The sequence below is a fragment of the Gadus chalcogrammus genome, chromosome 13, assembly GCF_026213295.1.
Source record: "Gadus chalcogrammus isolate NIFS_2021 chromosome 13, NIFS_Gcha_1.0, whole genome shotgun sequence".
Lineage (NCBI taxonomy): Eukaryota > Metazoa > Chordata > Actinopteri > Gadiformes > Gadidae > Gadus > Gadus chalcogrammus.
The window spans coordinates 2470604-2482816 of record NC_079424.1 but is presented as its reverse complement, the minus strand read 5'-3'; the positions used below and the strand labels follow the sequence as shown (position 1 = coordinate 2482816).

The 12213-nt window shown below is 52.4% G+C and overlaps 3 protein-coding genes across 3 annotated transcripts; 2 read left to right on the top strand and 1 right to left on the bottom strand.

The window, feature by feature from the left end:
• The first annotated feature begins 173 nt into the window (after positions 1–173).
• ngfb (nerve growth factor b (beta polypeptide)) lies at positions 174–2194 on the top strand. Its single transcript, XM_056606112.1, has 2 exons — positions 174–309; positions 1136–2194. Exon 2 carries the CDS (start codon positions 1147–1149, stop codon positions 1849–1851), a length of 705 nt encoding a protein of 234 aa, XP_056462087.1. The 5' UTR covers positions 174–309; positions 1136–1146; the 3' UTR covers positions 1852–2194.
• Positions 2195–3692: 1498 nt separating this feature from the next.
• c13h1orf50 (chromosome 13 C1orf50 homolog) lies at positions 3693–7570 on the top strand. Its single transcript, XM_056606118.1, has 5 exons — positions 3693–3846; positions 4493–4608; positions 5069–5155; positions 5468–5599; positions 6925–7570. Exons 1-5 carry the CDS (start codon positions 3798–3800, stop codon positions 7108–7110), a joined length of 570 nt encoding a protein of 189 aa, XP_056462093.1. The 5' UTR covers positions 3693–3797; the 3' UTR covers positions 7111–7570.
• Positions 6953–12024, bottom strand: ap5b1 (adaptor related protein complex 5 subunit beta 1). The gene is made up of 3 exons (XM_056606078.1): positions 11679–12024; positions 10331–11125; positions 6953–9947 (listed from the first exon to the last, which is right to left on the bottom strand). The coding sequence occupies exons 1-3, from the start codon at positions 11814–11816 to the stop codon at positions 7944–7946; spliced, it is 2937 nt and encodes a 978-aa protein (XP_056462053.1). The 5' UTR covers positions 11817–12024; the 3' UTR covers positions 6953–7943.
• Positions 12025–12213: the final 189 nt, after the last annotated feature.

The following is a 12213-nucleotide window of genomic DNA, read 5'->3' as shown; positions in this document are numbered from 1 at the left end:
CCCCCCCCCCCCCCCCCCCCCCCCCCCCCCCCCCCCCCCCCCCCCCCCCCCCCCCCCCCCCCCCCCCCCCCCCCCCCCCCCCCCCCCCCCCCCCCCCCCCCCCCCCCCCCCCCCCCCCCCCCCCCCTCTCTCTCTCTCCATCCACAGGGGCTGAGGGGACATAAACCAGAGAGACGATCAGCCCTCAACAGTGACTGGGGCCCCTGGGCCCAGGGGCCAAGATGGCAGCACTCCAGGAACCTGTCTCCTATAAACACGCCGTGTAGAAGTTGGCCCCAGGGCGCCGGTTCCCGTGGATACACGATATAGGTACAATGGCACTGTATATACGCGGCGCTCTACGCAACGCCCTTGTGCCTTCGAGCAAGCACCGCTCAAATCCCCGGCTGTAATTGGTCCGGATCCTCAATCCTCTGTAATTGTGTAGTTCCTCGTCTGCTGAACTCTTGTTGTTCCGTGATCCCTGTGTTTCGGTTTGTTTATAAAGGCCCTGCAAAGGTCGACGGAACCCATCTGTCTACCTGGCCGCGGTGAAAGGAACCCGTGGGCTGTAACGCCAAAGAACACATCTGCGGATAGACTATCAAGTTTTCTTCAGATTATTGACTATTTAGTCATTTATCAGACTTTATCCGAGCCAAAGAACACATCTGCAGATAGATTTTCAAGTTATCTTCATATAATTGACTATTTAGTCATGTAGCAGACTTTATCTGAGATGTTTAGGGACGTCCCCCAGTCCACCGGTGGACGATCAGAGCCAGAACCTGTGGACTGGGGGTCGCTCCACCCTGACCGTCGGTCACACGCCCCTCTCCGTGAGACCCTCCCACCAGGAGGTCTGAGCCTGTAACCGCTGTCGTCCTTTACATTTACATTACGGGCATTTAGCGGATGCTTTTATCCAAAGCGAATTACAACGGTTCACGTACGCATTCACACATTGATGGCGGTTTCAGCGACGCAAGGCCACAGCCAGCTCGTCAGGAGCAGCCAGAGTAAGGCGTCTTGCTCAGGGACACCTAGACACTCAGCTAAGAGGAGCCGGACTAGCAACCTCCCGGTTACAAGTGAACCCGCTCTACCTCCGGAGCTAAGCCAACCCCTTGTTTCCCTCCATGTCTCCCCACACCAGGTGTTTCTCCCATGAGGTCGTCGATGCTGGCCTGGCTCCTCTTCATCACCTCCCTTCAGGCCATCCCCGCGGGGGGCTCCTCCTGCCCGGACCACCGTGTCAGGACCTCCTCCTCTTCCTCCTCCTCCTCCTCCTCCTCCTCCTCCGGCGCCGTGCCCGTCGTGGACGCCAAGCTCTTCACTAAGCGCCGCCCCCGCTCGCCGCGCGTCCTCTTCAGCGCCCAGCCCCCGGCCTCCGCCCCGCCCGGCGTGGGCGTGAGGGCGGGGGCCGGGGGGGGGCGTCCCGCGCGCTCCCCGGGCTCCCCGGGGGGCCGGACGCGGCGGGTGGCGCAAGGGACGGGGCCGCACCGCGGCGTGTTCTCGGTGTGCGACAGCATCAGCGGGTGGGTGGTGAACAAGACGCACGCCACCGACATCTCGGGCCACGAGGTCACCGTCCTGCCCAACGTCAACGTCAACAGCGTCAACAAGAAGCAGTACTTCTTCGAGACGTCCTGCCTGGGCGGCGGGGGCGGGGGGGCGGCGGGCGCGGCCGGGGGCACGGGCGTGTCCAGCTGCCTGGGCATCGACGCCCGCCACTGGAACTCCTACTGCACCAACTCACACACGTTCGTGCGGGCGCTGACCACGTACCGCAACCTGGTGGCGTGGAGACACATACGCATCAACGTGGCGTGCGAGTGCGTGGTCAGCCGCAAGTCCTGGGCGAAGTCGTGACGGATGGCGTGCGCGTCATACACACACACACACACAAACTGTTGACACTATACTTAAACTTGGTTGCGTCCGTTCCGTTTCTATGAAACTGACCAAAAGCCATCACCTCATTCTCAGCACAAAGGGAGCTATTTAATATTTCACATCTGACCTATACCGTCTGACTATTTTTAACATTTGACTCGTTTTGGGGGCATGGAAGGGTCCATTATTACCACCTGGGACCCCCATCGTCCTTCTGGTGCTGCCCTATGATTTTCTTGCTGCCACGGAGTAAGCTGAAAAGTATTTTAGAACAATTCAATTTTGTACTATGTCCGGTTTTAACATATATTTTTCATGAACTGACATAATTGATGATAATGTTATTTATTAAACATTGAAGTTGATTATCCCGATGCATTTTTGCTGTGCAGACGACGAATGAAAACAGCAGAAGTGGGTAGATTCATAAGGAGTAGGAAACGTCTCATTACTTTAGCTGAGCCGTAGAAGCCAAAGGCAACAGGGCCCTCTTGTGTATTGAATCGGGAGTGACATACATTAATTAATGTTAGTCATTACAGTTTTTCCCAATCGTTGAAACACATTCCCTGAAACCACAGCTCATTTTTTCAAAACTGATCTTTCCAACAAAACGATTAACACAGCTATCACATGAATATCTCTAACAGAGCATACATTACACAGGTGTGATAAATTTAAAACACCACCATCATAAAAGCTTCATGAGGCCATTCAAATGTATACAATTGTGTAGAAATTGTTTCCTTTTTTATAGTTTAATAGGTTGCAATTGTATGCTACATACAGTATAAAGGCTGTTGCCATATTGTAATACAATACTGTGAATATATCATATAAATATTGCATTGAAACAATTGTATCAGAATAGGATACAATGCATGTCTATCCAATGAGGTCCAATGAGCTAAACTCATAACCCATCTTCCCAGAGTCAAACCGCACTTTTGAAACTGCAACATTGTTAGAGTGATAGGAATACACAAATGTTACCTATAAACTCACTGATAAGTAAAATGAAAAACATTACAGTAAGAACATGTTTAGACCGTCTTTCGGGGGATGTAATGATTAAATCAGTGCACAAAAGTTAACAAAGTTAATATTGATTTATACCTGTAATACAGTCAGATGTTCAGGTGACCTGACTTCAAAAAAAGTATTTTGTAGGCCCGTAAAAAAATAAAAATAAGACTATAAAATGCGGTGAAACAGATCTACATCAGTCTGCATCCCGCCTCCAGTCCTGATCAGAGGCCTGTGTCAAGTTTGCTAAATGATGAGCTTAACGTTTTCAGAATTGTGTGCATAGTTCCATTGTTTCTGTGTATGCAATGGAGGAAAACTGTAATTAACAAAGAGTTATTGCCGTAATATGTATTATATGTATTGGCCTTATGTATAGGCATACATCTATACTATTTGTGTAGATACCATGGGCTGTTTGATAAGAAACATATTTGAAAGGTAAAAAATAATTTAATATAATCACTGGGGAACAGTTTTTTAGCGTACATCATAAACGGTATGCAAATAGGCATGAATTGTCTAGAAATCAGTTTTTCCCTGCAGTTTTCGATAATTTATTAATATTCAACATCGGTTAAATTGGGTCAGTATTTCAGAAAAATTGGTTATTAATCACCGAGAGGTTTCAAGGTTTGAAATCGATCATGTCGGTATTATCTTCTAGTTGTTTGCGTTCGTACATCATATGCATATGAAGGCATATTTACGCAAACGTTACTCATTGGACAATCTTGTCCAATCAGAACGTGGGGCGGAGTCTCTTCACATGCTCCTGCCTTTTTACAATGCTCTTGCTGGTTGCTGTTGTGCAACAAACTGGCTTTAATCGGTGGGTGGCTGACGGATCAGTGCTTTAGTTTAGCGTAATAATTCTAAAGAACACAACAAATAAAATGGACAGAACGGTCAGCCTCCCGAATCAGCCTGACAAAACCGCTACAGGTAAGAAAATAAAGATCGGTGATCTCAATGCAATAATGAATTGATCAATACTTTCCTGTGAGGTATGTATTCGCCCTTAACACATGGGACAAGTAGGATTATCTACAACGAGGCTTTTATTTGAGGAGCAATGAATAACGCTGTCAACACGCGGAATGATATATTTGGTTCCAGAACATATGGGGTTTTGTAACTTGTCTCAGAGTGCTGGAGGTGATATTGGGGTAGTCACATAACAGTTGAATGGGGGAGCGCTGTTTTCTAAAGTGCGATCAAATGAACGGTATTTCTCTTTGGCGTGACAGAAGATAGTTTCGGAAACCAAACTGCAATAAAGGGCTGTTTCAGCAGTATGATCTGTGTATTTGTATTGCCATGTGTCCTGAGCTATAGCAGCTGCATGTCCAACGTTACTTAACTCCAGCCCCCTGCTATTTACGTTTGTTTACATTGAGTTACCCCCCATTACCCACTTTCTAATGCATATCCCCGTTTAGAGTGGGTAGCCCTCCTCCACCAATGCATTTCATATGCGATTATTAGCTATGTGGCTTTATTTCCTACTGTGATTTTGTTTAAAACTGGGTTTAAATGGCTAAATGGCCATCATTGTAATGGATGGTTGTGTCTCTGACTTGCTTTGCAGTGACTTTAGTGGAGAGCAGCAGCGCCCCCAGTGGCCTGGAGCTGGTCAGCGCCTACCAGACCAACCGCCTCGGAGCACCCACCGACCTTGTGTCGCTGGCCGAACAAGTGCAAAAAGTACATGTTTATTTCTCTGCGCTTTTATCCGCGTAATTAAGGCAGAGGGAATATAATCTATTATAGAATGTATGAATGATCAAGATAGGCTGCTATTACAAGCAGCAAATATTGAGATTAAACTGTGGAACCTGGGGTAAATAGCAACTTTAATTCACATATGCAACTGACACATTATGACGAATGTCTCTTTTTTCTGGCCTTTACCTAAATAAATCTGAAATACTATCTTATATAATTATGTAACCACGTCGCTAAAAGCCCAGAGCAAATGGGACTGCTGTTGAAATGACCAAAGTGCTGCTAATGACGGCTCACTTGATTGTTTGCATTGGTATCGTCAACTTGGTGGCTTACTAGAATTTTAACATTTTGAGATTTATTAAAGGCTTGTGATTACCCATTCGCATATTTGGTATTAATCTAGTTATACCATGGCTTGTTGTGTTTGCTTTTAAAGGGAGATGATTTCATCAAAGCCAACGCCTGCAACAGGCTGACTGTGATCGCGGACCAGATCAGATACCTCCAGGAGCAGGCCAGGAAGGTAGGCCTTCGGAACTTGCAGAACTGTGGTTAATTGGTTCAGTTAAGTGTCGGTCACCTAACAGAAACATCGACGTGTGTAGATAACAAGCCTTGTCGTTGATACTAACATCGCTTGACGCTGAATACTCCGGTTGCACTGGTGTAATAAAAACTTTTGGTGCCAGGATTCATGGTTGTTTGAACTTTATATTCCATCCAGAGATCCCCCTCATCTACCTGGAACATAACCTAAAATATAATCCCTAGTGGATGATAAATGAATGTTGTGTGTAACAGTGTTTGGTTTCTTGTGTCCGCTCTTATTGTGAAGGTTTTGGAAGATGCCAAGAAGGATGCGGACCTCCACCATGCAGCCTGCAACCTTGTGAAGAAGCCTGGAAACCTCTACTTCCTGTACCAGCGGCCGTCTGGACAGAAGTACTTCTCCATCATCTCCCCTCAGGTCAGCCTCAACAACCTTTACTCTGTGTATTGAAATCAGCCTGCAAACGATGAAGCCACGTCAAAATGTGCCAGGAAATTATTATTACCTGGCACATTATATATCGTGGCAATTATCCATGTCAACGCCTTAGGCTATAATTCCTGAAGGGCAATACAGATCAACTTTACATGTTTTACCTGAACAGGGAAATGTGTGAACTATGTGTATCCAAGATTAGCTATTTAGTCATTTTAGGAGACTTTCAGCTCCAAAGAAATAATGAAGTTGCTTGGCACTAAGGCTGAGGCCTCAACTCAAAGATGCCCATGCTTACAGGCAGGCTGCAAAAAAGAGTGTCCGAACCCAGAGCTTGTAGACACACTGATTACTAGATTATCCTGCCTGAGTGGCTCTTACAAAACATTTTGAAATGACATGTTACACATACACACATGCTAGTGACATGCTGTGTGTGTGATTTTGTTATGTTCCGAGTGTCAGGGTTAAAGTCTAGCTGATTGACCTTGGAGTATGTCAATAATGAAGGCTAGAAAGTGTGGGTAGGGGTTGGGTTTGTGTGAAAATGCTGCGAATGTCGGCTTAAACAAAGAAGCTTGAACAGGTTTTACTTTAGCGCAGATATGAAATTCGTTGTGTAAAACTGGTGTCACCGTTTAGTAGATGCCTTCATCCAAAGTCACTTACAAATGAAGCTAACAGAGGAGGCTACCCTCTTTGTTTGCTGTTCTGCATGATACTCTGTTAAAGGGGATCTATTATGCTTTTCGACTTTTATGACCTATAAACGTTGTTATAATGATTGATAGTCATGTTTAACCATACACAAAAAACGATGTAGATTTTCGGGAAACTCTTCCTCTCATCTGGGCGCTTTCAGCATTCTCTGTCAACGCTCGGTTTCGTCCTTCTCCGCCCCCACGCGCCAACCCAACTCCGTTGTGATTGGTTATCTTCCTTGAAGATAACCAATCACAAATCTCAAATCTCTGAAATCTGCCCGCGTGCGGGCAGATTGGACCAGGCATATGGGGGCGCGGCAGGAGTGCCTCTGCGTAGATGATTTCCCGGAAATGTGAACAAGTGAATCGCAAACATTGTCCCGAGTGTTTAGCGCTCTGCACAGCCACCCCAGACTGTCAGCAGGGAATACGTCGAAATGCATGTACGTCATTATTTGACACTTTAGTATGGTTAAACATGACTATCAATCATTATAACAACGTTTATAGGTCAGAAGTCAAAAAAGCATAATGGGTCCCCTTTAAACTGAAACGGAGGATGCAGGCTTTACTTAAACCTGTTTCCCCCTCTCTCCCCCCTAGGAATGGGGCGCCAGCTGCCCTCATGAGTTCATCGCCGGCTATAAGCTCCAGCACGACATGTCGTGGACCCCTCTGGCGCAGGTGGAGAGGAAGGACGCGGAGCTCGCCATCATGAGCAAGCTGATCAACAGGCAGACTGCCCTGCCCGCCTGCATAGAGCCCAACTTCGAAGGCATCGGAAAGTAACGACACAGCCAGAGAAAGTGGACTGGGGGAATAATGGTTCTGAATGGATGTAAACGGTTCAAAATGTATTTTAATAATTTAGAATGAGGTTTTAATGAGTTCAATGCATACAAACTCTGGGATCTGGACTGAGGTGGCAGCTTTGGCTGCCAAAGTCTCTCTCGTTAATGTAGCATTGTTGTTAGGATCTGTCTGTTTGAACCACTGCCAAAATCATATTGTCATGAGCAAGTTACAGCTATATTTATTAATATTCATCGGCATTCAACAGCAAACTTTTAGTTTTCCTTAACAGTCAGGGAGACATTTTTAAGTGTTGGTGAAAGGTGACTTGATTACGGTCATTGTATGTGATGTCATGGCGAGTAGGTCAATAATGAATTCACAATGTCTTAAATTGCACAATAAACTATCCAGTCTTAATCAAAAGTCATTTCTTAATTAAAAAAAATACATTTCACAGCATTTCATTCACTCATGTTTATTGAGTTAATCAAAGTGCAGTCAGTTATCTTTAAATCATCCTACTGGTTTTAAACGAAATGGTCAAGGCCACGAAGCGATTGGGGTTAAAAGTATTCAGAATCATTAAAAACAGTTGAGGCGAGTTGTGCCGTTGCTGTCACGGCATCAACTGTCCATGAGCAGCTGTCAACGCCGTCAAAGGTCAACGACGTCAAACTGTCAAAGTCGTCAACTGTCAAAGTCGTCAATGACGTCAAACTGTCAAAGTCGTCAACGCCGTCAAACTGTCAAAGTCGTCAACTGTCCACGAGCAACTGTCAACGCCGCCAAAAGTCGTCAAACTGACCACGCCGTCAACTGCCACCGCGTCAACTGTCAACGCCGTTGCGCGCCTCCCAGTCGGTGACGCTCAGCAGGAAGTCGTTGACGTGGGGGAGGAGCCTCCAGTTGTCGGTGGCCATGTGGAACTGCACCGCGTCCTCCTGGGGGCGGATCCTCAGCAGCACGTGGGAGCGTGGCGGGAGGAAGAGCAGCACCCTGTGTCCCGTCGCGTCCCCGGGGTCCGCCACGCGGAACGGGGCGAAGTGCTCCTCGAGCAGGGCCTCAAGCTCCGCCTCCCCCAGCCGGCCGCAGAACAGGCTGCTGGCGCGGTCCGGTGACGCGTCCGTCCCCCCTTCCTCGCCGCCGCTCCCCCCGTCGCCGCCGGAGCAGAACTCGTCCCAGAGCCGCTCGAACGCCCGCAGCCGGAGGGCAGGGCCCCAGGAGGCGGGGACGGGGAGGGGCTTGAACAGCTGGCGGAACGCCACGTGGACGTCGGGCAGGGCGGCGTGCCAGGTGAGCTCGTCCTGCGTGGTGAAGACGGCGCTGCAGCGGAGCGTCCCCGGGTACGGCGCCCGCGGACGCAGGGTCAGCGTCACCGCGGGCGGCGGCGCCGAGGCCCCCTCCCGGAACAGACGGGCCACGCAGACGTCCGCCAGCGCGGCGAAGCGCCCGGCGCTCGGCTCGAAGTGCAGGCGGAGGCTGAAGAGCCGGTCGAAGCCGGCCGTGCCGGCGTCCAGGTGGCGCAGCTCGTAGGAGAGGGCGATCTCGGCGGCCGCGCCGGAGCTGAGGAGCTGCGACCTGTAGGACGACAGGACGTCCGCGTCGGGCGCTCCCGGGTCCGGGCCCGCCGCCGCCGCCTCGTCGTCCTCGGGTGCCGGGGTCGACTCCGCCCAGCCGCCCGCGCGGCCCTTTGCGACCAGGTGGAAGACGGGCGTGCGGGCCTTGTGGATGGTCAGCGCGCTGGTCAGGTCCTGGCTCTCGACCACCATGGCGGACAGTGCACGCTTATTGTCCTGCCGGCCGCCATTGGCACCGCCACCGCCGTTGGCCAGCACGCCGGCCAGCTTCTCCCGGGACAGCGCGGTGAGCAGCGAGTAGTAGAGGCGCGCGTGGTCCCGGACGTCCGTGTCGCCGTGGTGACGGGCAACGTGCTGCAGGACGTCGGCCAGCGGGCAGAGGAGGGCGTCCAGCCCCGGGTGCGCCAGCAGGTGGCGACACACGGCCAGCAGGTCGCTGCCCAGGCGCCAGTCCTCGTTCCGGGACGCGGGGGACGCCGCGGTGGCGACGGCGAACAGGAAGTCGACGGTGCTACCCTGGCCGATCTGCCCCTCCTCCGCCACGCGCGCCAGCACCCGCAGGTGCCAGTGGAGGTCCTTCTGGGAGACCGCCGCCAGGTCGCCCCCCGCGGAGACGGCCGCGCCCTGCAGGGACCGGAGCAGGGCCACGGCCCAGCCCGGCCGCACGGGCCCGTCCTGGGCGCGGTCGGCCAGGTTGAGGACGTGCGGGGCCAGCCGGCAGTGGCGGAGGTAGAGCGCGCAGAGCCGGCGCCGCAGGTCGGCGGCGTAGCGCTCCACGTGGCCGAAGTGGCACAGGAAGAGGAAGGACGCCCGGAAGAAGGTGACCACGCCGGCCCGTTCGCCGCCGTGCTCCACCACGTGCAGCCGCAGCAGGAGGTGGTCCCAGAGGTACGCCAGCCCCCCGCCGGCGGCCCCGCCCTCCTGCGCGCCGTGCTCCTCCAGGTGCACGAGCGCCGACACGTTGAGGCGGGCCAGCATGGTGGCGGGCTCGTCGAACACGGTGGGCACCAGGGAGGCGGCCAGCCGGGGAGTGAACAGCACCGGCAGGGCCTCCCCGCCGTCGGCCGCCCCGATGGGCCGGTTCTCGGGGAAGTGGACGAGGCAGTCGGTGTAGAAGAGCTGGGCGGCCGTGCTCATCTGGGGGTGCTGGCAGAGGGCCACCAGCCGCTTCAGGAGGAAGCCCTCGTCCTCGGCGCTGAACAGGCTGTCGGTGAAGGCCGCCTTCATCAGCAGGGTGCAGTGGAACAGGCAGACCTGGACCATGAGAGCGGACGGATGAGAGACCGCGCTTCGCTTGCACACGGCACAAAGACTCACTTTTGTCCGCTTGGCTCAATTAAAAATGACGTATTCACATTTTTGAAAAGGCCGGTAAAGTCTAATGAACATCACGTACGTGGTGTTCATTAGACTTTACCAGCTTTTTCAAAACCGATCCTTTAGTCACCTATTAAGTGAGACTGTACCCGCGTAAGTATGATCGACAGGTCAGCCTACCAGTTTTGCTGGTAGGCTGATCCATCCATCCTACATCTTAGTGAACACGCCCCCTTGTGATATTTCTATACGGTCAACATCAAAAATGGCCAGTAATGGATAATCAAATAAAACGGGGGGGCTACTTCGGGTCAGGGTACCTTGCTGGTGCCCAGGAGTCTCAGGAGCTGTGCCTTGAATATCGCCGGGGAGACGCCGGAAACCATGGCGACGACCTCCGTCAGCGCGTGGAGCAGCGCGGCCTGGGACAGCGGCGTGAGCAGGTAGGACTCCTCCAGGAGCGAGGAGAGCACCGAGCGCAGCTCCTTGCAGTCGGGCCCGGTCTGCAGCGTGGGCCCCAGCCCCGAGGGCCCCAGCACCGAGGGCAGGGGGGCCACCCTGTCCGTCAGCGCGGGCGAGTCGGGCTCCGCCTCCCACGCCACCGCCGCGTTCCCTCCCAGCAGCGCCTTCAGGCCCTCCGGCCCCGCCCCCGCCTGCCGGGCGAGCAGATGCACGCCGTTCCTCAGCACCACCGCGTACAGGCCACTCAGGGCCTGGTGGTGCCTGGGGTTTTCCTGCTGCCTCAGTCCGTTCAAGAGCTCCAGGTGCTGGGAGAGGAGGCCGGGGCAGCAGGCCTCCAGCTCGCGGAGGCACTCGCAGGCCGCGGCCCGCGTGGACCGCAGCGCTGAGGGCACGTCCGCGGGGTCGTAGTACGTGTCCTGGGCCAGCTTGAGGAGGAGCTCCAGGAAGTCGCGGGAGGCGTGCGAGTGTGCGCTGACGCAGCCGGTGCTGACCAGCACTGTGGTGAGTGTGAGGAGCAGCTGACAGCGGAACTCTGTGTACTTGGGAGGGCAGTGGGAGAACACGGACATGAGCTCCAGGCAGGTCTCTTCCCCCGTGCAGGCAGACGGGCACAGCAGCGTTGGATGCTCACAAAGCGGGGACAGCATAGTGAGCTACGTTGGGAGTAGAGAATAAAAATCATTGAATAAAAACGTTGATCGATTGATTTAGTGGTCACACAAAAAGCAGCATCTTCTCAAAAATATACACTTTTTTTTTTCACATTATTTGTATGCACTGGACGCTGGAAACCACAACGCGACCTGGCAGGATTGAATATAGATGCCAGAGTAAAGATCATGAATCTAGGAGTTGTCATGGGCATCTAAGATAGAGCCGCTGCTCCTCTGCTTAGAAAGGAGTCAGTTGAGGTGGTTCGGGCATCGGGTAGGGATGCCCCCTGGGCGCCTCCCTAGGGAGGTGTTCCAGGCACGACCAGCGGGGAGGAGACCTCCCCAGGACTAGGTGAAGAGGGTATATCTCTTCACTGGCCTGGGAACAGATCGGGGTTCCCCCGTCAAAGCTGGTCAATGTGGCCCGGGAAAGGGAAGTCTGGGCCCCCCTGCTAGAGCTGCTGTCCCCGCGGCCCGACCCCGAATAAGCGGTTTGAAGATGAGCTGAGAGATGAGATGAGATCAAAGATGTGCAGCTGTGATTGTGTTTTACCTTCACGTCGTAGGTCACCCTTTCATCTCGCTGCTCCCGAAGCAGCTCCACCAGGAACACCTCCGCCGTGGTGGAGGCGAGGAACCGGGAGGGACTCCGGAGGAACGAGGCGACCCTCTCGACCCAGCTGACTGCCATCGTCAAAAATACAAAACCTGAACTACCATCAAGGAGAACAATTCAACGCATTAATCCACACGTCTTTCTATCGGTTTGACAGTGTATAATCCGGCTATATAATGGAATGCATTTAAAATAAATCGGCAGAGTCACTCCTCGCTGGTGAGGAGACAGGAATAAAATACTGATTAAGCAGTGGTTCGATATGTCAGCAGACGTCAGTGACTTCCCTATTATGTCATGTGGTTCTTCTACTTCTTTTGCTGTGCGTTAGGACACGTGATTGTGATTGACAGCGCCACCATGTGGCCTCAGAATGAACAACGACGCCACTCAAATTTTCATATAAAAAAAGATCTTTCCTGAGAAAATAAAAATAAATGTCATAGTTGATAATCGGTAACTGAAACATTCT

Excerpts from the sequence above, each read along its gene's own strand:
- ngfb (XM_056606112.1), top strand. The coding sequence starts at position 1,147 with ATGAGGTCGTCGATGCTGGCCTGGCTCCTCTTCATCACCTCCCTTCAG.
- ap5b1 (XM_056606078.1), bottom strand. The coding sequence starts at position 11,816 with ATGGCAGTCAGCTGGGTCGAGAGGGTCGCCTCGTTCCTCCGGAGTCCC. Across the intron at positions 11,126-11,678 it reads GGGTGACCTACGACGTGAAG|CTCACTATGCTGTCCCCGCT; the intron begins GTAAAACACAAT and ends CTCCCAACGTAG. Across the intron at positions 9,948-10,330 it reads GACTCCTGGGCACCAGCAAG|GTCTGCCTGTTCCACTGCAC; the intron begins GTACCCTGACCC and ends CTCATGGTCCAG.
- c13h1orf50 (XM_056606118.1), top strand. The coding sequence starts at position 3,798 with ATGGACAGAACGGTCAGCCTCCCGAATCAGCCTGACAAAACCGCTACA. Across the intron at positions 5,156-5,467 it reads TCCAGGAGCAGGCCAGGAAG|GTTTTGGAAGATGCCAAGAA; the intron begins GTAGGCCTTCGG and ends CTTATTGTGAAG. Across the intron at positions 5,600-6,924 it reads TCTCCATCATCTCCCCTCAG|GAATGGGGCGCCAGCTGCCC; the intron begins GTCAGCCTCAAC and ends TCTCCCCCCTAG.